General features: G+C 35.3%; 1 protein-coding gene across 5 annotated transcripts in view; it reads left to right on the plus strand.

Annotated features, from left to right (window-relative positions):
• Positions 1-25,820, plus strand: part of PCDH17 (protocadherin 17) — a 143,889-nt gene that overhangs the window by 62,858 nt on the left and 55,211 nt on the right. For 4 of the 5 annotated variants that reach the window (XM_072410479.1, XM_072410481.1, XM_072410478.1 and 1 more), the window contains one exon: positions 8,910-8,972. The exons of the other annotated variant lie outside the window; for it this stretch is intronic. In XM_072410479.1, the coding sequence (XP_072266580.1) occupies positions 8,910-8,972 (63 nt within the window). The remainder of the gene's footprint in view (positions 1-8,909; positions 8,973-25,820) is intronic. 5 annotated transcript variants of the gene reach the window in all.

Consider the following 25,820-nt stretch of genomic DNA (forward strand, 5'->3'; position numbering starts at 1 on the left):
CTTTCAGCGTTTAGGAGTGCTACATTTAGGATGCAACTTTTCTTTAAAAGTAATTGGGTAGCCAATAGCACCCAATAGACTGCAAGGATGGACCATGGACATTGCATCTATGAAAGACAGGGCTTGATCGTGCTTCCTCCACTGAACTAGAGAAAGCTTCTAAGGCTTGTCACCTATGTGTATATATGTGTCACCTATATTGAACTGACAGCCATAAATTACTCACCGTTCAAGGAACCTCTGTCCACCTCTGCAAGAACCATAAGGTTTCTTGGAACCCTGAGTGAGAAACACTAACCTAGGTATTGCTAGAGAACTTTGAGAAATTGAGAACGGGTTCAATATAGGTACTACAAGATCCTTTGCGCCTTTTATTTTGGATTTCAAAAGCAATAGCAGGGGTCACTTTAAGTGGAGAGTTGATATTGCTGAAGACAGTGACTTTGGTTTATTACTGTACTTTTCTAATGACTGCTCTGAACTGTCCTGAGCAATAGCATATAGTTATAAGCTATTTGTCTACACAGTTCAGAAACAATAGAGAAGAAGGTAGACAGCTTTAGTTAAGTACAAACACATTAATTATGTATAGTATTTAGCTCTACAAAATTCAGATTTTGATATAGATATTAATGTCCAAAAGTGGCTTTACTTGCTGTTTAAAGCTTCCGGCCTTCTTTGCTGGCAATAGAAAAGGAGGTTCCAGCCAAGAATACTTTTTGAAATGAAATTAAAGACTTGACATCGGTACAACCGTTACTATATTCCCTTACAGTTTTAGTTTACAGAAATCTGTATTTTCAAATATTAAATGACAACACACTGTATTTATAAAATGATATAATGTGAATAAAATATGAATGAAATAATGTGTATTGTTAAATATTGTGGAGTTGAAATCTGGAAAAAAGCTGAGCTCTAAAAACTAGGGCATAGAACTAGACATTGATACTGCCTGTGGTCTGATTGCAGCTAATCTTTGCCTGGTTACTGAATTACCATATCTTGTTCCCCATTGTACCCCTCTGTGAAGGCAACCATCCTGGTTAAGGTGCAATTTTCTTTATCCAGCAATAAGGAACACTGAGCAACATATTAGTTCCCACATCTGACTATGGGACTAGCAGTCATATCTATGAGTCTGCAGGGTTTAGGCGTTAATCAAGACAAAATGGTAAAGTTATGGTACTGCTACCATGAACATTTCTAGATGTCCTCTATAAAAAAAAAAAAAAAAAAAAAAAAAAAATAGTAAAAAGATGCCTAAACCTGAAAATTAAGTGAATGATAACCTTCACCTATTTAAACTCGGCTCCAGGTTAATATAAATGTGTAGTTTGAGCATCACTTTTTGGGATGGAGAACCATAATAGGCCATCTTCACTTTTAAAGCTGGACTTCATACCAAAAAACACCAATGAATTAAAATAAGTGTTAATTACAGCTCCGGTATATGTAGCCCAACTGTATATTTAGGTTCTTTCATGCCATTTGAATGATTTAAATAGATTTTATTGAACCAACCAACAAAGAAATTAAAGAATAGAGTACTAAAATGTATGGGTTATTTCATATATATTAAATGGGTCATTAAGAGTCTGTTGTTTGGCACAGCCTTGCCAACAGGTATGCTAAACTTTTTTACTATTTCTTCAGTGTCAATCTGCTTTACCATTACTTCTCAGAAAAAGACTGGATGTACACAGGTTTTTTAACAGCTAAAACAGTTCTCCCACCCGCTGACTTTAGGGTTCATTGAACCCTATGTGCAACACTCCTGCAGTGTATGCTTTCACTTGCCAAGTGCTATGCAAAGCATTTGAGTAGGATATGTTCTTTAATCACATCTTAACTCTTTCTTGTCTGGAGATGCTGGAGAAGTCTTCAACATTTTTCATAGAAATTTAAGTAAATACATTTTAGGATATTTTATGTAAACCCAATGATAAAAACATGGTAAAGTAATTAATAAAAAAATATTTTTTTCTATTAATTACTTTAATAGTATGACATTGACCATGCTTTGTCCCTGTTTCTAAATTGTTATTCTATGTTGTCACCCTGCTGCAAATTGTCCCAAGGAATGATACAAGCAGCTATGGTGATGCACAATATGCTGGCATGGTCCACTGTTGTCATCATAATTAAACCTGTCCTTAGAAATGTCATCACTGTATTGCCTGATTGTGGACAGAGTGGTATTCATATAGTCTACAGCAGTGTTTTTCAACTTTTTTGAGCCACGGCACATTTTTTTACATTGAAAAAATCCTGCGGCACACCACAAATCAAAAATGTTACAAAATGACACTCTGTAGCTAATTCTTTTGTCTCTAAGAATGAACAAGAAAACTATGTTACCTACTGCCACCCACTGACATGGAAGAGTATTACATTACTCTGCCAGTCACTACAGCACAGACACTCGACAATGGTAATTGGATAATTTCCCACGGTACACCTAAAGATCTCTCACGGCACACTAGTGTGCCGCGGCACAGTGGTTGAAAATCACTGGTCTACAGGTAATCACATTAAAAATCATATTGTTATTTATGATGCATATTGCTTTAGTAAACTGAATGTCATTTAATTTGGGTTTTGTTGGTAACTTAATAGGCTCAGTTCCTATTTTTACAATATACAAAGTCATATACGTGGTCATGATACCTGGCTTAAATCAAGTCATATCACCAAACATTTTACTATGCACTATTTTTCTTTAACACTACCCAAAGATTTGGGTTGATTGTTGCTTAATGTGTCGCATGATCCCCATGCCTATGAACACCAGTACACGTACACATCTACGCCCAACTGAGAAAATATCAGTAATGGAGATGTCTTCTGATTACTCTCTAATGTCTGTGAATGGCGTAACTCATGATTCATAAATGTGATGTTTGCTTTCACTGAGATGTTACATAAATTCCTAATCCCAGATGTCAGTATTTTGAGGTGTTATCTTGTCATGTCATGCAGTTCAGGAAGCTTCTAAACCAAGCTAAGTTTAATGATAACTGATGATGGTGAGTCATCTGCACTGAGCATCTCACAGTCAGATTTCTTTCAAACACATCAGGAAAGAAGCAGTCTTGCTCCCCTAACGTTAGACATCTCTCGTCTGACACATAAATGCATGTAGTAAATTGGAAATCAATTGTTTTAATCCTTAGTAATATGAGTGCAATAGAAATGCATTACTGTTTAATATAACCTTTCCTATTTAAATGTTTGACATTTCAAAATTAAAATGTTGCGTTTTATAAATTAAAGCAAAAATAATTTCATAGAAAGTCTGTGTGCAAAAACTCAACTAATGACTGCGGATTCCGTGGTAATTCTGTTGTGTCCTTTCACACATGACCTTTACATCACTAAGAAACCTCATTTAATTCTATCTATTGAGTGAACATAAAAACAGTTTATATAGCATTCAGCAAAATCCCTCTGGAAATAAGTTTAAAAGAAGAAAGCTTGGCTCATGCTTTTTCATGTGTCCCTCATTTTATTGGCCACAAAGACACAACCAATAATTGTTAGCGCTAGGGTATCGTTTAGGAGGTTTACTATAAGTCAATCTAATTTTTTAACACAAGTTTTATTGACTGTCCTTTGTTTAGGTTTGGAAATCCAGTAAGGCTCAGTTGTTTAGCATCGAAAGGCTTTTTTTTTGTTCTGTAATATGGTAATAAAAGCAGCAGAAAGACTGGTGTTCAATAAGTCAAAGTGTGTTTGTGTCAGCATCATTATCTGAGGCTAACAGTTGGAGCTTTAGATACTTCTTTTAAACAGTAATGAATAAGAGGGCACTAAGAGATCATTTCCCATAGATGCAAGATAATATTTGAAGTGCTGTAAACCAGACGCCTAGACCACAGGGAATGATGAAAACAATTTCTTGATGTACCTGTCTTTTGCTGGCATTGTTGCTAGATCATTTGAACTAACAAGGTCCAGCCTTTGTTAAATTTTACTGAGTAAATGCGCTGGCCAGCCAAAACATTAAATCCACCTTACTTACTTGTGCTATCAAAACAGCCCCATTGAGGCATGGTCTTGAAAGTGGACCTAAACTATGTGAAGGGGTGAAGAAAGGGGATATAAGGAACAGGGTTAATTAAAGCCTGCATGGACAAACATGGGCTAGCTTAAAACATTGCATTATTGTGTGTGGTTTATTCTACTAATTTTAATGTTTTTCAAGGGTAAACCACATATTTATTTTGCTGGCTATGCAGAAATATAAACCTGATTACAACACATACCTGAACTACAACAATTTCAGAAGAGACAATCCTTGTCTTTATTTCTGGTTTGGTCGATTTCTATGTGATCCCTCTATGAGTTAACATGTCTATCAGGGGATCAATTTTACAAGGGTACTTTTATTTCTTTAGTGTGTCATTGATCCACTTTTTACAGCCACTTTTGTGTTGTCATTGTGTAAAAAATGAAATGTAAAATAAAAACATAACATAAGAGACCCTACAAAGCTATAGATTGAAGGATTGCATCTTTCCAATGTTGCATTCGAAGCCACATGAAAAGATCCCACCCCACCACTATACACATTTCTCCTTCTAGCTTCCTATGCCATTTTGTTGACTTGGCCGCTAAAGTTACTCCTTAGAGATCAAATAAAATCATCTGATTGCCTTATTAGTGTTTGGAAATTTCAAATCAAGAATTTTTTGGCCAGTTTGGCCAAATGGCTCTAGAACTGAACTAAGGCAAATGCAAGCAACACCTCTGAAAACATGTTTTCTTGTACTGCTAGCTGGTCATTTTATGTATTAAAAAAACACAAGAGAAGATGTAATCTAAGGAGCAACTGACAAAAAAGTTTAGAAAAAGTACATATATCTTTTTTTGCTAACTTACTGATTGTTCTGTTAACCTAAACAGTTGTGTGACAGTGCATTAAAACATCATCACATAAAGAACTCTCACAGAGAAAGTACATGCATTCAGCCATCTGACATAATAAAAGCATGAATTCAGAATGTGTCAATAAGGACTTGAATATCTTGAATATCTATTGTTTTTTTATTTTCTGTAGGATGTGACTGTAAATTGATTAGGCTGACTCTTTCTTTGTTTAATGTATACTAGATAAAATCCAGGAATACAGTAGTAGGAATAAATTTCATGCACAGTAAGAGCAAAACACAGAGTTTCTACAATAATGCCATCGATTTAGGAAACTTACATATCAAGTAATATTATAATCATTCCATTTAATGTTTTTTTTTTAATGACTTAAGATTGCCTGTGCCACCTGGGCAAAAGGGAATTTGAAATTAATACGGGAAAATTGAATTCCCTATTAATGAATTTTGGAGAGAGTTGGCACCGTTTATGAGAAATGTTGCTTGCAGAACGCAAGATGTTCCCTTGTACATGTTATGAAATCGTTATTAGTTGCGGATGAAAGCTCCAAACAAATTAGATAATCATCTTTTATGTCTCATCAGTATTTGCTCCATTTGTTAGCTTTATCTGAGTGGCTAACTTCTATTAAAAGTTTACAGGCCAAACAAGCCAGAATTAAGCTGTAAGGAGCAAATCTGTGTAGCTGAATGTTTTGTATAACAAATGGTAATGCTGAGACTGATTTGTGAAAGGTAACTGATAATTCTCAATCAGGTTTCAGATATAATTTATCTTGTGCTTCTTAAGGATAGCAAAGCTAACAAAAGCTTTGTCTTCCAGTCTACTCATCAGCATACGCAAACTAAAGTAACTCACTGCAACTAATCATAATTCATTCCAAAATTAGCTGACTTCAGTAAGCTGGAACGTTGTTTACTTGTTCTAGGCTGAATACACAAGTTCATTCTTTGTTGCTTGAAAGATCTTCTATGATCATTTCCAGCAACAAGAGTGACAAATAAACAAATGAGCCCATACACATATCGCCATTCTCTTCTAAGGAAAAGGGAGAGAATGAGAAAGCACCACTCTGCTGCGCTTTTTCCATTGACGTACTTTGGTCGTTCACCGTCGGACATTCATGAATCCGTCCGGATCGATCGGGGAACTGCTGTACACATGTCAGATTCTCACCCAAGACAATCTCAACCATTCGTATCTGGGCAAGAACCATCTGACGTGTGTACATAGACTTACCCTACCTTAATAATATTGCTTTTCCTGCCTGCCTACCTAAAAATACTCCATTACTAAAATGTCATTATAATTAGTATCTAGCTTAATCACTTAACAACTTAATCTCTTTTCACCTGGAAATGTAAATATTGCAAATTCATTATGTAATCCTTTAGTTTTTCTTAGAAACCCCCAATGCATTGTGGAAAATGTGCAATAAGTTTTAGTAGTCCAGGCATTTAAATGAAGTCACAGATGGATAAAAAATAGCCCACTAGTAATATATTCATGAACATAGTGCTCGTTTTAAAAAAAATGTGAGTAAAAATATGAGTAATAAGGACCTTTTACCAGCAATTCGTTACAAGTTGTCCCATTCTCCTCAAGTTGTCCCATATCTTTCCTTGTGATCTGTCATTCATCCATGTAATAAAACAGATTATACTCAGCAGACATAGCCATTCAGTTACTAAGACTGCCTTTTACAGACTAAATCCCCAATATCCTCATAAGTAAAGCCAAATAAAGTACATTTTAGCAGACATTTTTCATAGTGCTGCAATACCCAAAGGAGATTGCATGTGTCAAATGTTAACTACATTTTAAAATGGTAAATACACGGAGAGATCAATTATCTGGAGTGCCTGGGAATTTCTCTAGAAAGGGATCTTGTGTGATTCCAATCTCCATGCCTGAATTACAATAAATTACAGTACAAATTGCCCCTATCATCCCATGCACTGCCCCTAGCATTCCACTACTTATTAAAGTAACATTATTCCTTTCAGGAACTATAGGAGAAAAATGAGGGTGATTATGGCAGTCTGTTTGACAGTCTTAATGAAAAGCAAAAATTGTTTGAATTTTCTTCTTTCACACTAGGAACATTCTGCTTACAGTTTTCAGATAGTAAGTTTTGCATATGTATATAGGTATAGAACTGTTTTTATGAAAATAATGGCTCATTTATTAGCTGTGTTAGGAACAATGATGAGGTTCAGATAATTAACAATAACATCTCTATTTGGTTGAACAATAAGAGGTTACCAGAGCTGTAATTGATTATTATATGCCAGATTCTCTTGTCTACATACATTATGGGTAAATAATTCTGGTATCTGATATAGCATTCTGAACATTTTCTTAATTTCATCCATGTAGAAACATGGTTCCAGCTTCTATATTGTGTAACCCCATTTTTGGACCGTAAAGCTAAGTTCAGATCAGCGTTTGTTAAGCACTCCTGAATGTTCCTTTTCCACCACAATTTTTCACATTTGTCTTCTGCTGGTAGCAATGCATTGTAGGATATCTGTTTGTTTTTTTGCTGTTGTACTCCAAACTGATAGGAAACCCTTTTCAACCTTCAACAAATGTGGTTCTTGTTAAAGTTTATGGAAGCGATTCAGCATCAGACTACCCTGAGATGTCTTAAAAATTGCACCACAAGCAAACACAAGTACCTAAAGAGATTTCAACTGCTCCAGTTTATCTCAATGATAACTAAGGCTTTTGAGGACCAGTAGACAGTGATGGACCGCCTTAATCACAGCGCAGAAACATACAGATGTATAATTAAATCGAAACAGAAACATTTACTTCAATATTATCATGTTTATCTCCTTTATTTTAGTACATTTTATACAGCCCTTCTGATCTGCATCTTGTTAATGTGTGTACATTGTAAAATGCATTTATGCTATCTCCCATATATTTAGGACGTAAGGCTTTTAGGCAAAGGTAATAAAACGGCGTAAACTTTTAATGATGCTACTACCAAAGAAATGGCAAGCTAAGCCTTTTTGTTTTTTAATGATCCCACTCACTGTGCTTTGCTTGAGTGATGATAAAATGTCCTTATTAAATAATGTATTTGTCTCTTTTTCTTGATGTTTAACACAGTCACATATCAATGGATCTTATATATATATATATATATATATATATATATATATATATATATATATATAATGTTTTTTTATCACTTGTGTTTGTATATGTTTATATAAATGTAAACAGATATAGAATATATTTATTTTTAAACTGCACAGTGCAAAACCAACCTGACTACTTGTGTATGACATTTTATTCAAAACAGTGTGAAGCCCTGGTTCCTTGGTTTCATTGGGCCTGATTTAATAAAGCTCTCTAGGTTTGCTAGATCACCCAGGTTCACTGATGAAAGTGTATCCTCTCCAGCTGTGGAGGGCTTTATTATTATCAGGCCCATTGACTCAACAACGTTGTCTAGGCAGCTTTATTCAACAAAATAACCACAGCCTCCTCTAGAACAACACAAGAATGAGTGTAAATAATACAAGAGCTAACTTTATATGCTGGGTCCAGGAGAATGTGTTTTAGGTGGCAGAACGAGTCCCCCTTTTTTTCAGGGCTTTGTGTAGCGAGTGATAAACCAGAAAGAAGAAAGTATATTGGATAAAGCTACAATAGCATGGATCACATATTAATGAAAGAAGGTCAGTCTGGATTCTGCAGCTTTTGGGGATAGGGTTCTGGACCCTTCATACAGTATGGCACTTCTAATGTTTACCCTAACTTGTGTATGCGTCAGAGGTAGCAGTAACTTTGATGATCCCACACTGCAGGTATTTAACTATTAAGCTACATAATGTGAAAAGTCACATGAAGTGCATATTTTTTAATCATCTTTTCAGTTTGAAATGCTCGGGCTTACACCAAATATTAGGAACTATGTTTAATGCAGTTATGTAATAATTAAAAATGTATATAGAACAGTGTAAGTGTTTCTACAGAACACTCTGTTTTTGAATTTGCAGATCCTTGCTGTAAAACTCTGGAAAGGTGTAATGCAAAGTCTGTATGCAAGACTGTATGCACAGGTAAGAACTGATATGTCAAGAAACAATGGTCGTTCTTATACTGCCTTGTTACTCAATGCTTCCACCATGTATGCAACTTTACCTAATTCAGATTTGGAACAATTCTAAACAAATTCCCCTGATTCCCTAGTTTTTTGACAAATCAAGAGCTTCTAAAACACAAACAAAACAATATGTGCCAACTGCAGCACAGCAGTCCCCAAATATACAAGGAGCTCATCATATACCGCCCAAAGGAAAAGAATCCTGATGAATATAAACTCTAAACAATGTCGCTCTTGGGTAGCAGCAGTGGCAAAATGGTTAATGATAGCAGGTCCTGCTGGTGAACCAGACAATGGAGTGCACTGATCTAGTGAAAAACATTTTTTTATCTATCAGGTTAAAACCCAACACAAGACTGTCAGGAATCAAAGCTTGTTAATGACCGTGTCTTCAATGCCGTTGAATAAAGATGCTTAGACACCTTGGCCAGCACTGGGGCTTTAAGTCAGGATGGTCGAGGAGAGGAATTATAAAGCCATTTCATTATGTGCATGTCATTAAGAATAAACCAATTTTACCACAAAGAAGTATGTCAATTAAAAAAAAAATCAGACCAGTGATTTATATTGTAATTTCCTAATGTATACATGTAAAATTCATTACCGGCTGAACAAGCTCTTAACTTGTGATTTCTGATTTTCTTCTAATGTGAATCCACACAATAGAGGTTAAAAATATGGGAGATTTCCTGTATGTTAAGAGCATAAGCCATATGTTCCTAGCCAGAAACTAGACCTCTTATCCCTGTCTGTGCGCTGTTAGTTAGTTCAGTTTCTTTGTCACTTTCTGTGACCTTTCATTTTTCACACCCTGAGACAGGTCAGTTGTATACGTGAGGATGAGAAAGAAGGGTATGTGCAGAGATGAAAGGCATTTTATTTTCCCTTTTTAACAGTACATTTCACAAAGAAAGCTAGGCTTTGTGGTTTTGCAGCTTTGACTTATGTACCAGGATATACTGTGTTAGTTATGGCTGCTAGATGCAGTTTCACTGGCAATAAGAGTATTGCTGGGAAAATACATTAAAGGAGGAGCAGAACTGCTGAAAATAAATAGTCAAGGATTTCCGTTGTTAGAATAGAAGTGATATAAAATGCTAGTAACAATTTTGGTGTTTTAGCTCTTAAACATAATTATCCATTTGAAAAGAGGGACAAATAAAAGTTGTTATTCTTGGCCTCCTAAAATGTTTTCTTGGTGTCAGGCTGGTCCACTGGCTGTAGTGCTAAGTTATTGATCTGGAACAAGCATGTAAAAGTGGACTTCACACTGATTTTCCTATCTAAACACCTTTGCCAGGTCAGTGATTCCAAAGTGAACAGAGTAGTTTTCTAAAGATCAATAATGGCAGTCTTCACATTTCCTTAATAAAATGTTCACATAACAAAATCATGACAGTAACATTCTCACTGTTAAGATATTTGACTTATTTTTTCACTCCTGTGTGTTTTTTAGTGTAAAGTTTGACTTTGATGTGTATGTGATATTGATGTGCCATTTTGTGGGATAGACATACAATATACTAAAGACATGCTGTTAGCTTATTTTACTTCCCTGCCTTTGGGTGGCTTTTTAAAGGGAGTTTCTATTTTTAATTTTTTTAAGGTGGCTCAATAATAATGTTGCCTCAATATACTTACAATTTAGGGGCCACTACTCTTCAGACCACCTGGGTTCTCTGAAAGAAAGAAAAATCACCTGCAACACCCCCTTCTGGAAAGTTTGCAGCCTGCTCAGTTACATAAAGCAGCAAAAAAACAGCTGAACGTTATACATGTTGTCTTGGCAGCTGCAGTTCAAGGGCTTTTTCAGACCTGCAGTGAGCCAAAAGACCTGATTTATTAAAGTTCTCCAAGTCTACAGAAGATAGACAATCAAAAGTAAACCTGCATGATCCAGCAAACCTGGAATGGATTTAAAAAAAAATAATTTTCCATTAGTTTGCAAATGTTTTTAAAGTCTTGGACCAATTCTATTCCAGGTTTACCTTTGATCGTTTATCTTCTCCAGTCTTAGAGGATTTTAATAAATCAGCACATAGTATTCTGCTGCAGGCTTACCAATAGGCCAAACATAGGAGAGGACAGGAACCAATATTCACATGCAGCTGCAGTTGCTGCAGATCTCAGTGTTATTCCAAAAAAAAACAAAAAACAACAAGTTGCTTTTAGCCTCCTGGTTATTGTTTGAAGATTTGCAAATCTGGTTACACACAGTTTGCCAGTCCTGGGCACTTAGTAGCAGTCTGCTGTATGCCTGGGAGCTGCCAGCCATGAGGTTTTACACTGTGGGCGTGAAAGGGCCCAAACATGGTAGTCAAGATTTCTCAGCTTGTAAAGCTATAATTCAAGTGCTGAGAACAATAGAAAAAAGTGTTTGGATACATTTTATTTGATTAATTTTAGATATATTTGTTAAACTTGGCTTTTCCAAATCTCAGTGCAGCAATATATGGTTTAGACTACAAATGACTAGGTGTCTAGATTCCAATTAGTAATGAAACATTGCTTTAAGCCAGTATATTGTAACACTTTAAAAATGAATATACTGGGAGTGATTTCATCTATTTCTAATAGAATAATTCAAACCAATTTTGACAGAACGGCACATTTTGAAATTCACATCCATCGGTATGCCGTTACAAAAATTAGAATACATTTAAATTCTTCCAAATTAACTGTGCTTTAACTTAGTCATAATGGCAAATTCACTTAGTGAATATAGTAATCATTTTGTAATTCTTTCCATAAAATTGTGATACATTACTTCTTGATTGCATGAACATACAGGTCATCTTTGAAGCTTGAATTGCATAGCAAATGTTCTGGAATCCAATAGTTTATTTCTCCTGTGAAAAAAAAAATCTTTAAAGTTTCCTAATGTAACATTAGCCAAAGGGTAGACAATGAAAACTTGAAATATTGCTAGTGAAGCCAAACAAGTTCAAAGAGTCTTTCCTAATTAGTATTAGAATTAAAGTGTACCTGTTAGCCCAACACACTAAGCATTAATACATAGTTTTTACTATATCATCGTTTTTCTGGTATAGTTTCAGTTTGGTGTGACTTAATGCTATTTTATTTTTGCCTTTTTTATAAACCCACATTCTAATGAGCTATAAGAAATATGAATTAGTAGTTGGCTTAGAGCTCCACAACTTCTTTTAACTGCAAGTTAAGTGAACATTTGCACACGAAGGGAACCTTTGGTTTGTCTCCTAGTGCCCCTATTTGCTGGCAAATACCCTGTTACCTCTGGGTATGGTAACATGGAATTAGCTCACTTTCCTTTTTCAATGAATTTGTGGGTACCTAAGCAGCCAATTACCAATACAGTGAACCCCCAATTTGTTTTTCTCCTGCAGCTTTTGTGCCCACTCCAGGACCAACAACAAAATGTACTAGCAGCCACACTTGCAGTCACAAATATGGTCACTGAAATGACCACACACCATAAATGAACTTTGAACTTTGTTCCAACATGTGAACAAACAGTGGGGGTTTAAATTAGGTTTTTTGGAAAAGGTTAAGGCTAAATTTGCATTGAAGTGCACAAGGTAAGATACATTTTTATGGAACTTATTGCAATGCATGAAACTGAATGGCTATCCAGTACACAAATAAAAATGCTTTGCGTTCTGGAGCTCACTACATTATCTGAAAATAATGCAGGTAAATTAGGTTTGGAATGAGAAGTGTTAGGGGCCTTATCAAAGTGAATGGGCTTTTTAAATAGATTAAACGGGCACACAAAAAGGAATGATTTAGAAGTTACTCAATATTTGGACACCATATTTAATGAGCTTATAATTAGCCTTGTGGAATATTCACCTATTCCTAGAATGATCCAGAAATGCCTATTTTGAAGAACTACTGTTTATATTGACTTGAATATTCATGGCACTGAAGGGAGGGGCAAAATTACAGCCATAGTTCATAAAAGATATTGCTACTGCATTAAGCATATGTTTTTTTACTTTTCAACATTAGCAAAATCTCCCAGTGGTCTGCATGGACCATTATTGCTCTACTTGAAATGGTGTCAAGTATAAAATCTCATTCTGCCCTGCCAGTGGAGAAAAAAAATATTTTAGCAAGCAGAGTGTGACCGCTTCGATCAGCCTAATTGTAAGAAATGTTTCTAACAAAGGACCCTTGCATTTGAACCATATATGGAGCATGTATGGTAAATACCCACTCTGGTCAGTTAAGCTTCCTCTTCAGGGTCTACTGTGCACTGCGTGCCATTTAAAAAATATACAAATTGACACAAAGTTAAACTATAATACACTTGATCCTAATTTATCTCTTTGTGTAACAGTCACATATGATCTGAGAATAATTCTCTTGATCAGAGAGTTCACACAGTGCATCCTACACATGTACTGTACTTGCCAATGTATCTGAAGAAAAACAGACCTTATTATGATTATTAAATGAGAACAAAACCAAGTGGGCTGTTGTCTAGTGTATATTTAGTGCTGCATAATGCATTGGAAGAGATTAAAGGGGAAAGAACAATAATTATCAAATAACAGTGAAATAAGTGGGCCTCGAGGAAAAATAAAATGTAGTTAAATATGCATTAAGAGCAAAACCATGCACAATTTTACAGGGAAGAATTATATTATTATAAAGAGGATGATTGCTTTAGCTTAAACCCTTATTTGCACATTAGTTGGAACATGGTCAGCAAAAGATATGTGCAGCCAATAAACAGGTCCAATTGTGCTGATCTGTTCTTGTACATCAGCATAATATCTCACAGCATCACTTATGTGCTTAGGCAAAAGCTCTGTTGAGTGGTTGCAGGATATTGATTATATAGTCAATAAGTTCAAAGTGTTTTGTACATTTTTACAGCTGTGGCTACCCCCGGGGATTGGGTAATATGCATGTGTCTGTTATCTTTTTTCTGTTTCTATGATTTTCCTGTCAAGAATAACTTTGTTATTAACTGCTTGCTGACAAAAAAAGCTGATACACCCTTTAGCAACTAGAACCTAAATGATTGTTACATTAACCTGTACTGAATATGTATTATTTGAATTAGCGGCTTTTCATTCAATTTGATCTCATTATTTTTATTTTATACACTGTACCTTGAGATAAAAAAAGTGTAAAAGTACTTTTTTGTAGACCATTTTAATTCTAGATATATAAATGAAAATCATCCATACACAATTTTCACTTAATCTACGGCCTGAGCCAGTACCAGCATGCACCCTGCAGCAGCAGATCAATTTTTTACTATTGTCAGCAATAGGTTGGTCATTGTTCCAAATAATCTATGGCTGTATACAACGCAGAAGTACTAAATTGACTGCTTTCAATCAAGACTGCATCTACTTATGTTATCCTATCAAGTTCAAGGGACATTTATTTATGGTAATTACCCAGAACCCAATTGGTTAGTAAAATAGAAAAGAACTAGCATGAACAAGACTCTTTTAATAAATAATTTTTATTACTGCATGTCATTTTTGGCTTTGTTCACACCAAGTGCACTTTAGTAGTATATATATTTTTATTCTGTTTTGTATTTTAAGGAACTCCCTAACTACTAGCAAAAAGGTTAAGACCCATTTCCCAGCAGTAGCTTAGGTTATGGACATGTAGACATAGTGTTCTGAGTAGCCATTTATTGTTAATGGCACTACAATGCAACACTCATATGTTAATGTGTTTGTAAAGTGTATTATGTTGTGTGTTAGTTGCAGTAACACAGTGCATGCTAACACACAGCACATTAAGGCATACACACACCACAATAGACTGTTTCTGTAAACTGCAATGCTGAGAACTCATATTAAAGTTTTAACAGTTTAAAGAATATAGAAGCTTGGGAAGATTCATTGTCCTCAATGCTGAAATATAAAGATGATACACACAGCAAGGGCTGTTGCCACTAATAGATTTTTGCTGCTGCTACAAGCCAAGAACTAAGAAGGAACAGGACTTTCTGTTCTAAACCATTTAACCAAAAGTTAAAAGCAGACATTCTTTGATTAATTTTGTGTTTTGTAGTTCATAGTAAAACAAATCCAATAGGTGCATTTAGATCTTTATGAAGCTGCCCATTTTCAATCCGAGATACCACAATTTTTAGCAAGTGACCAGCTCATAAACATGGGACTTCACTATGTTCCATACTTTAAAAGAACTAATCACCTAATAATGCCTGGTCTTGGGGAAGAACTGGATATATAACAATTATTCAGTTATTACAATCATTCAGCTTTACCAGTAAATGGACTACCCATATTCACTAGGTCTATGGCTGATTCTAAATCCTTCTATCTGAAGAAGGTACCATGTTACCTCTATTTAGATCTGCAATTGCCATTGCTTCGCCCAACTACGACACCAGCCATTTTGGGGTTTGAAAGATCATCTGAGAGGTGACATAAATTCACTGGTATCCATAACCATTCTGGTCAGAGACATACTATTTATATAAGTTGGTAGGCACAATCTTCCTAGAACACTGCAGAAAACAACATTGTTATGTTTGATTAATAACCTAACCGTTGACAGTGTTTTCAGTGTGAGGTGAGGCAATTAAAACGTTCATCTTTCTGATCTCAGTTGACCTTTCAGCCCTGACTCTCAGAGCCAAGAGTCAGACTAAAACAAAAAAATAAGTAAAACTTAATAGGAGAGCAATAATACATCTCTCATAGGTAAACCTTCACATTTAGAGTAATTTAAAGCGCAGATTCTAGCATAAGCCCAGTCAAGATGAGTTTTTTTCAAAGCGAAAAACCTTTTTAATATATCACTTGACATAATGGTGCTAAAATATTCTCATGGAACAGATTTGTTATTTTGACCCACAGCTGTTCTCTTGAGTTGCATGACTCTCTTTGGAGTCCTACAGAAACTTCTAAAACCCAAGAGAAGAAATTACATAAAAAGTATATGCAGCATCCTGGATATGTCATTTTTTTAAATAATTATAAGAACTGGGAGTATACACAGAGGCATGCAGGGAAAGGTTTAAGCATCAGGGAATGATTATGAGTGCATCCATACATAAAACAGTGGTTGAATCAGGAGGCCTCGGTAGTAACAAGACAACTTTAGTGCACAGCTCCAGGGATCTCCTGTTTCCATAGCAACCAGAAAATTGAACAACATTTTTGTGTATATACGGTTGCTCATACACAATTGTTTTCAGAATATGGGCAGATATTAAAAAGTAAATGCCATGAGCAGTGATATTTGAAACATCTTTTCTGCTACAGTTTAGCACAAAAATGGGATTGCAACCCTAGGTTATTTTCAATACGTTTATATGTCCCTTCAGAAATGCACCGCCATTGATAAAGCTGCATGCCATAAAATACTGTATGTTTCATGACTACATATAGTCATATTCACATATGTGTATATTTTAGAAGCTGGATATAGACCAGGCAATTTTAGATATTTATTATTATTGTCAATGATCGTAGCCTTTTTTTTTGCATTTACAACAACAAGGGGCTAAAGTAGAACTAAATGTTACAAAGAAAAAACTATGGCCAGAGCGGTCCTTTATTGCATTAGGGACACGTGATGTTCCTTCTTCAACAAAATAAACTTACCTGCCTGCTTAATCACAATCTTTTTATTTACCTTCAAATGTCCTTGCTTTGTTGTAGGCACCAAAGAGTATATGCAGTCCTGGCAGGCCCTTGGGGATGATTGAAAATAGGCAGGACAATATGTTTTATAGGAGAAGGAAACTGTCCACGTTAAGTACTGTTCATGATACTTTTTTGTTTTCACAGACAGCTACATTTTTAGAACAAGTTGTAAGGCTCTAGTCTAGCACCAGTGCTCACCAAGTGCCAATTCCTCATTCCTCAGTTGTGCCATCCAAGCACACAGTTGCACTCTGCTTTTAGGTGTGCGGAGGTTGTGGGGGGGGGGGGTGACTGACAAGGGACCAGGAGCCCAAATAGGAGGACAGGGAACATTAAGGTAGTCGGACAGGCCAGAGTGAGTTGGCAGGTGTTCCACTAATAAGCAGTACAGGAGGATCCATCAGAGGCAATCAAAAATCAGAACCACGGGTCATACACAGATATCAGTCCACCAAACAAGTAATCCAGGCAAAGTCAGGGTCACAAGCAAAGGTTGGTCAAGGCAGCAAACAATCTCAGGTCCAGAAAATGGGCAGCAACAGGTAATCAAATAGAATATCACACTACTAGCAGATCAAACAAGCTAAACACTACAACAGACAACTGGTCCCTAGGTTATGAAAAGCTTTAAAAGACCATTAGCCAATGGCAGAGCAAGATCAGAGCACATTCTCTAAAACCTCCTCCAGCTGCACACCGTCTTAGAGCAGGGTAATACTGGTAGAACATTCACAGCTAAAGGCAAACTGGGGATGCTGCAGGCTGCAGAGCAAAGCACAAACAGCTAATTGCTTCATCTCCTTTGCTGCTGTAAGCGACGCTGTTGGAGGGAATGATAAAGGTGCACTGAAATGCAGTGGCTTACTACACAGGATTGCTGGCCAGATAATCATCACCTAATACATATTTTTGTGGGTCTACCACCCACTCTGCTTCTTCTTGAAGAAAGAAGTGGGTATTGACTCATAAAAGTTTGTCTTTAAATGTAACTGTTAGTGCAAAAAACAAAAAAAAAATGATTACTCAGTAAGTCAAGTGCCTCACTTGTGGACACTGTATCAAGCTAAGTTAACATCTACTGATCAGTAATATTCTTTAATAGGAAATTAATGCCTAATACAAAGTACAGAACACTTAGTAACAAATTAAAATCCATTTTGGAGAATATGGGTTTCTGTAAAACAGAATTCTGTTATGCAGGGTTGCTGCACACTTTTCTGCCTTTTGTATTCAGCTTTTGCACTATTGATTTAATAAGCCCCTTTGTACAATTGGTAGATTTCCTATAAAGGATTAATGGACGGGAAACTGGCAGAGCATCAAAAAATATCTCATCCATTATACTACCTTCATTTTTCAATATACTCTGTTCTGATGTATCTTGAAAGGTTAAACATGCATTCATGAACATCAATAAAATAAATTCTTTATAAAACGGTTTATGAAAATTATATAGTTAGCGATAGCCTTTAAATGATGTTTGTACAGAGAAATGGCATCTATTAGTGGTCGTTTTTTAGTTTGTCATTTTGAAAATTCTAGCTTCTTGGCTGGCATACAGATCCAATAGCTTCAATAATTTTTAAACTATAAACTGAATCAGTTTTTCAGATCAGGAGTTTTTCCTTTTCTCCGACATTCTTGATCTACATATACATGTGTCCTGGGTCAATACTACACAAAATATATAGGACAGAGGTACAGGGCAACCCACAACTTCTTACGGAGGTAAGAAAAACAGCAGCTACATATTTCTGTCAGAATGGGTTTCTTTTAAGGTAGTGTATAATTGTATTTATTTTATAACAATTGATGTGTAGATATATTGTTACATAGAAACTGAAGTCACATGTTTCTAATCCCAACAAGGTATTTCTCAGTTTGTATATCATGGTCACAGAACCAGAAAAATAAAGAATGAATAATGGATATATGGCTGTGCATAATGAGATAATAACATTAGAGCCCAAGAAAAAAAATAATCTAGAATGCTTAAACCTAATAATCACCACGCACGATAGACGCTAGTAATTAAAATGTTATTTAATTTATTTATATACGGTCTAGGCGGTAAAACAAGTAAAAATTTTTTTTTTTTTTTTGTCAGACTGATATGTTATTTTTTATATTAGGTCAAATGCAAATAAGATATGCTCTTTTGCTGTTAATGTAAATAAGTATCACTCTAAAAATAAATAACCTCTAATTACTTATCAGCATACTGTGTGGAATCTTTCTCAGCTCATTATTTGCTGTTCAAAAATGTATCTTCTGGTAAATGTTAATGGCTATCTTGACTTGTGACTGATGTAATATGACCATGTAAGATAGGCTGTTTACTTGCAGTGTTCCGCTTCTTGACCCCTATAGCTTTTTTGGACCAGAGCAATTTTTCCATTACCACCTTGGCCCTTTTTTCAGTGATAAATTTGTCCATTAAAATAACAAAGTAATGTATACAATTACTTTTAGTGTGGTGCAAACGAGACAAAAATTGGTCAATATTGTTTTTCTAAAATTATTTTTTCAATAGATAAACAGATGTAAAAAAAAAGTTATTTTTTAAATTAATTTTGAATACATTTTTAACTGTAAACAAAAACATTTTTTTCTATAATTTTTATCATTTTATATTGCACTAAAACTAGTTCAAAAGACTTCTAGTACTAGTACAATGTAAGACAATCTATGTGCAAATTAAAAAAAGTATAAATAAAAAAAAGCAGGAAAATATCTATGGCCAGAAGGAGAAAAAGACATTAATAATAACTGATAAGGGTAACTAGGGTTTAGGAGGTGGTTAAATAGTAATATATTTGTGTTTAATGTAATCTTTAAAGATCCAAGCTGTCTATTCTAAAAGAAAATATGCTGCTTGCTTAGTTGGTGTTCTGAACTCTGTATTTAATACATTCTAAATCACTGATCCAGAATAAGTATACATCTCAGCTGTTCAGACAATTTTCCATATAAATTGTCACGATTATCTGTAAACTTGTTTCAGTTGTACAATTTAGGATGAATTTACATAGAGTGTCTGCACAATGGCTAGCTTACAGCCGCTCCTCCCCCCGTTACTCTTGCTATCCATGGAGGTAGGAGCTCTCATTCATTCAGTAGGTAAGTTCTTTCAGCTAAAAAATTGAAGGGTTAAAAAAGGTGGATCTGCCATCAACTAGCTGCAGGAATTCTGTGTAAAATTAGACTTAAACTACTAAAACCAGAAGATTATCTTTATATCCAGGTAATTAGCATTAGCAATGGCAGCTTTTGTATTCTCCAAGTGAAAGGTCTGCTTTACCTGCAGCAGCTTCCTTCAGTTACTTTAAGCAAATCATTGTAAATATTTACCACGTTTCTCTAAATGATTTCTGAATGATTCTAAATGATTTTCTTCAGTAATTGCTGTGATCATTTAAGCAAAAGGCACTCTGTTCTTATGCAAAAAATATGAAAGATTCTGAACAGATATTGCATTTGTCAGACACACTTTAGTTCCCTTTTCTCTTGAGACACTCTTGTCTAATATAAAATGATTTAGTTAATCTATTGTCACACCAAACTGTTTTTTTTTTCTGTTGTGTCTCCATGGGGGTAAAAATATCTTTTTGTGTAACAGAATTTCACAAGTCCAACAAATGACGGGGAGTAAGGAGCGAGTATGAATTAGAACCATTTCAATTCTTGTTTTGTGAGGGGAAATACCCGATTAAATTTTAACTTTTACCCACTCAAATAAAGTGCAGAGGCAAGTAAAGTCTATCGACTAATAGCACCTCCCTATGTCTTTCCCTGTGTGTGTATGTATGTATGTATATGTGTGTATAAAACCTGCATGAACGTGTTCTCTTTTAGATATCAGGTCTGTCGCAGCAATTTACATCATCAAACTCACCATGGGCTGCAATTGTGTGTTGAGTGCAGTAAGATTAGTTAGAGGTAATCAGGGCTATACGAGTTTTCTAGAGTTGCATTAACTTTGCTTGCCTTTTAAATCTCTTAAAACCATTTTAGTAAATGACAATCAGTGTCAGTCTGCAAACTAATTTGACCCCTGCCGTGTATTTCTCACTCTGTATTAGCAGTAGGCCTTTCAGTAATTATTTTCTGTTATCTTTGGCTGCATTTGTCAGTAGTGATATTAAAAGTTGTACAAATTATACCTGAAAACACAGTTAACTAAATCAAAGGTAACTGGTGCAATAAAGCTGTTGATTTTCAGCATTGCTTCCCATGTATTATTTGGGGTATTACGTTTTTTTTGCTGTGCCTGCAAAGTATGATTTAATGGGTGGTTTTTTCAGGCAACAAATGGGCCCAGACCTTTTCACAGAAGGAATTTATATCTTTTGAGGGATTGCAACTTTATTTCTGTCTGCAACTTTTATTTTCTGGAACAAGGCTCTGGATATACCGCAGTATAAGCCGACTTTTTCAGCACCCAAATTGTGCTAAAAAAAATCACCCTCGGCTTATACTCCAGTCAGGTGCATGGGTCCCTCCAGAAAAGCACCCAATCTGGCAGCAGTGTCCTGCACTTTCCCTCCCCTGATGACAATGTCATCAGGCTGCGGCGGAAATACGCTGGCCGCAAAAGCCGTAAAGACGGCGGGGGTACACAAATTCAAAAGTACACAAAACATAAGAAAAACCCACCTACCTTGTTCTGTTGTCGTCCCCCAGCATCCTGCTGGTCCCCGCAGCTCCTCTGGACATGTCTTTTTTCTTCTGTCCCCGAATGCAGAGACGATCTCCGAGGTTATACTCGGATCGACCTATACTCAAAAATATACGGTAGTTGCAAACTTTTCAGTAGCAGTAGTTGGTTATTACAGTAAAAATAGTGTTTTCTCAAACACAGTTGCAGACTTTTTATGACAGTAACTTCAATCAAGCTGCATCAAGAACACTGCCTTGTAGAACCTGTACATTGTATTGTGAACAAAAGAGAGGTTTCTTCTCAGATAAACAAAATGTACTTTTATTTTTCCTTTTTATTTTGTATTTCATAAACTAATTGTAGCAGATAAGCTGCATTGCAAAGCATGTAAACCAAATTATTTTCTAAACCATATGACTGACTAATTCTCACACAGGGGGTCAATTATTCTTTTTTATCTGAATGCAAAAATCCTAAATTGTAATAAAATTATAATCAAGTAAACAATATTGAGAAAAATTGGTGTATTGCACCTTAGCTCTGATAAGGAGATAGAAAACTGTTGATTTATTAAACCGGTACAGTTTTTGATTGAACCGATAAAGCAGATACATATGATGATGTCACATAGGTGGCCAGAATAATTTCATCTTCTCATTTATTTATTGTTCTTCTATGAATGAATGTGACCTTTCAAATTAATGTTATTAGCTTGGTACTATTTATTTCTAACCCATCCCACTGACTTTTAAAACTTCTACAGAAACTATAGACAATATGGTTATCTATTGTATTAGTAGGACTCCTGTAGAACTTCCTGTGTTTTATATCCTAATGTCATTATTATGCACTGCAGTGCCCTGCAATGAATAGCAACCCAGCACACCAACCCAACTCCCTAGTGTGCACAAGCCATAAAGGGACATATCTCAACTTCCTAGTTCTGGAAACCTGGGCTGGTGCATACAAACATTAATACTCATATCAGAACAATCCCCAGATTTTTTGGTTTGTCTAAGCTACATTCTTAATAATCTATCATATTAAAGTGCTTATATTTATTAAGTTGTCAGGAGATTTGTTGGGCACGAGACCAAAAAAGGCTCCTTATAGGCTGATGTCAATTATTGACATTATGGTGTCAATTGTTATTGACATTATGGTGGCATCGAGCTTCTCCATTCCACCACTTTTCTAAGAGGAGAAACAAGTATTTTTTTTTTTAAGCTCCAGGCTCTACACTTGATTTGGTAATTTATTAATGTAATAGTATTAGCATAGTAAGTCTGTCTCATAATAAAAGGTATTTAAATGTCTCATTGCTTCATATATTTCTAGAATACGATTATTCCTTGTTCCAGGACAGTTCAGATATAGCCTAATATTATAAAGTCATACAGATGTATCGGGCTTTTAGCCATTATCAGTAAAGTGTATAGAAATGGTTTCTTTGGAGTAACGGCTTGGATCCAATACCACAGGTTACCCCCATTTTTAGTTAATGGGTAGAGCCTTATTAAATATGCCCTTTGGTCCTTTATGGCCTAACAGCCAAATGCACATCCAGCAGGTGTACACTGCAAACACAGCCTACAATTTCAGTCTTTTTGGCCATCAACACTGCAGTATATAAAAGCTGTGGCTTCTCTAGGCTGACACAGGATAGTCTAATCATATAGGTAATGGTTAAAAAAGCCCTCTAACATTTTAACAAACTTTTTGTGCTATGATATGAATAAAACAAGTAGAACAAAGGTTGTCCAACTCTGGTCCAGGAGTGTTCACATGTTCAAAATTTATCTAACAGACAACAGTAAAATTCATAAGGTTTAGTTTACCAAGAATGTGAAAATTTCTTTGTTTATTTAAAAATCTTGTCTTGTTAGTGGCCCTTGAAGACTGTAGTTAGGCATCCCTGAACTAGAACATGGGACTCGCAGAATTCCATCCTTATTTATAAATTTTGAGGGAACTTGTAACAATATTATCTCTTTTCAATTTATATTTTGTATTTAAATTGCTTTTAAGTTTAAAGCAGGAACAAAAGCTCTTTATCCAATTCACGTAATTTCATTCCATTATTTAAAAAAAAAAAAGGTCATACAAACTCGCAACATAACAAATATTTCATATGTCACATTTGTATTGAATTAGAAATACTAATAAAGAGGCCACAGCTTAATATAATTCTGCTCAGACAGTCAAAAGTAAATTCTATCACTACTAATAATTTCTAGGACATTAATGATCATGGCATAAGTTAATCTAATAAATCTTACATTATCCTTTAATACTTTTAATCTGGGCCTAAGGCTATGTGAGCCATTATCAAATTGTAGCTCTGTATACAGCACACTGAATAACAGTGAATTTCCCAGATATCACAGCTGACTTCTAATTATCAAAACAAATTGTTTACCACCTAATTAAACGGGTAAAGGTTAGTCAATATTTGTTCCTCTACCCTGTCAATCTAATCACCGACTTGCCTTGTATTTTAATATGGATGTTTCTGTTTTGCATGAAGGCCATTAAACAGCAATCATTATCTGTTTTAAAAGGATAATGTTGGGATTTCAGATTGTTTTTAATGTCCCTGTACTGTGTTGGAAATGTTATCTTGAAGATTAAAGCATTATCATTCATGTGCAGGTTTTTTTCCCCATGTAATGGAAATGGTTCTTTCATCTTGAAAATAACCATTTTTATATATTTTGTCATTTTAAATGACAGTATAATACCTCACATTTACAGAGACTTTAAGACTAGCAATTGACAGACAGATGTCTACCTAAACTGATGTTGGGATACTTATTTATTAGATTACTTGGAAGAAACACAAAATTCTGCTTTAGAAGTTTAGATGGGTGGTGAGGTGGTAGTGGGGTTACCACTCCTTCATACCCGTTAACTATGGCCCCAGTTGAGATGCTATATACGAGCCGTTTACCAGCTGCTGCCCTTTTTAATTGGGTCATGAGCAGGTCAGTATTTCTGGCTGTAAAATGTTGAAATGCTGGTTCATTAGGAACCATCACATTGGGCAAGAAAGCCAAGTGGCTGGCAAGCTCAAATGTACACTTATTTTAGAATGCAGCTAATGTACACATGTGGGTCAGTGAGTAAATACATTTATTATCAGACCCAGCAATTTATATGATAATGCTAATCACAATTAACAAATCTATCCATTTGTAAAAGTTTATTTGTAAACCAGTAGTAGTAGCTTTTTAAGCATCAAACAAACAGGGCATTACTGATTAAAAATGGAGCGTTGTCTCAATAATTATTTTGTTATTGAATCTTCTTTTTACAGTGAGGTATATCACCTGACTTATCTATTATTCTCTGTGATCAAAATGTAAGTAATCAGTATTGCCCGATGGAATGCTCTTGTGTAACGTCTGGATGAATATATGGATGCTTAGGGTTTTGTATAATGGAAGGCTATATCGATTGGATCATGATCTTGTTCTGTCAAACACAACTTAGTTTTAACCCTTTTTTCCAGTACTCCTGTTACTTTTAATATTTGCAAAAGGGCTGGTATTAGATTGGTACCAGAGAAAGCAATGATGAAGCTTTTAGTGATAAAATCTATTTCTACATGTAAGAAGACTATCTGTCTCACCTGTAGGTGAAGGGCAGGGAAGTAGCCTTCAGTAATACACGTAACTTACATTTGATTACAACTGTGAAGGAATGTAGTATAGCATAATGATACAGAATCAATACAAGGTTCTGCTGATTGATTTGTGTTCGGTTTTAGCTGCAGGACTCATTCTAATCCCCAGTGATTTTACTTGGACTACTCAATTAAGTTCGTACGATGTGGCTTGTATCAGCCGATTTTAAATCTTTTTAGTAACACGTCTGTTTTTTTTTTGCATGTTTATTGCAATTATTTATTTATGCCACAGCAAGGAAAATGTGTACTTTTTTATGTGCAATATTCAACAGTTTTATAAAAATGTGGGTCTTTCTACTGCTGATTCTATGTCTGATGTATTGTGACATGCAAACATTTTTTTTATAATAAGTGGCTTAAATATTCATTGAAAAGCCTAAATGAATCTCAGGTCCCATACCTTAGAGCAGAGGTCCCCCAGCCACCAACCGCCTGGTACCAGGCCGTAAGCTGTGCCACAGTCATCCTTGTTGGCTGCAACAGTCTTCACTCTGACAGTCCAGATCTGTGTCCTCTCTCCTGTCATTTCGATCAGCTAATCATATAAACCTGCTTGAGTGTTTGGTGGAATGAAATGACAGGAGAGAGGACATAGATCCGTTCTTGCATAATGAAAACTGCTGTAGCCAAAAACAAGACGATAATAAAAGTGTATGTATAAACAAAACATAATTTTTATACATTACAAACAGAGTCCATGTGATCTGTGCTGCTTAGGGTGGGAACTAGGCAACAGCATTATATATAATATTGTTAATGAATTTTTTAAATATATAATATATACACAAAAAAGAGAGCTTGTTTATTGGCTGCAATAGGTCCTTT

This window comes from Pyxicephalus adspersus, chromosome 1 (genome assembly GCF_032062135.1).
Source record: "Pyxicephalus adspersus chromosome 1, UCB_Pads_2.0, whole genome shotgun sequence".
In the NCBI taxonomy this organism is placed as follows: domain Eukaryota; kingdom Metazoa; phylum Chordata; class Amphibia; order Anura; family Pyxicephalidae; genus Pyxicephalus; species Pyxicephalus adspersus.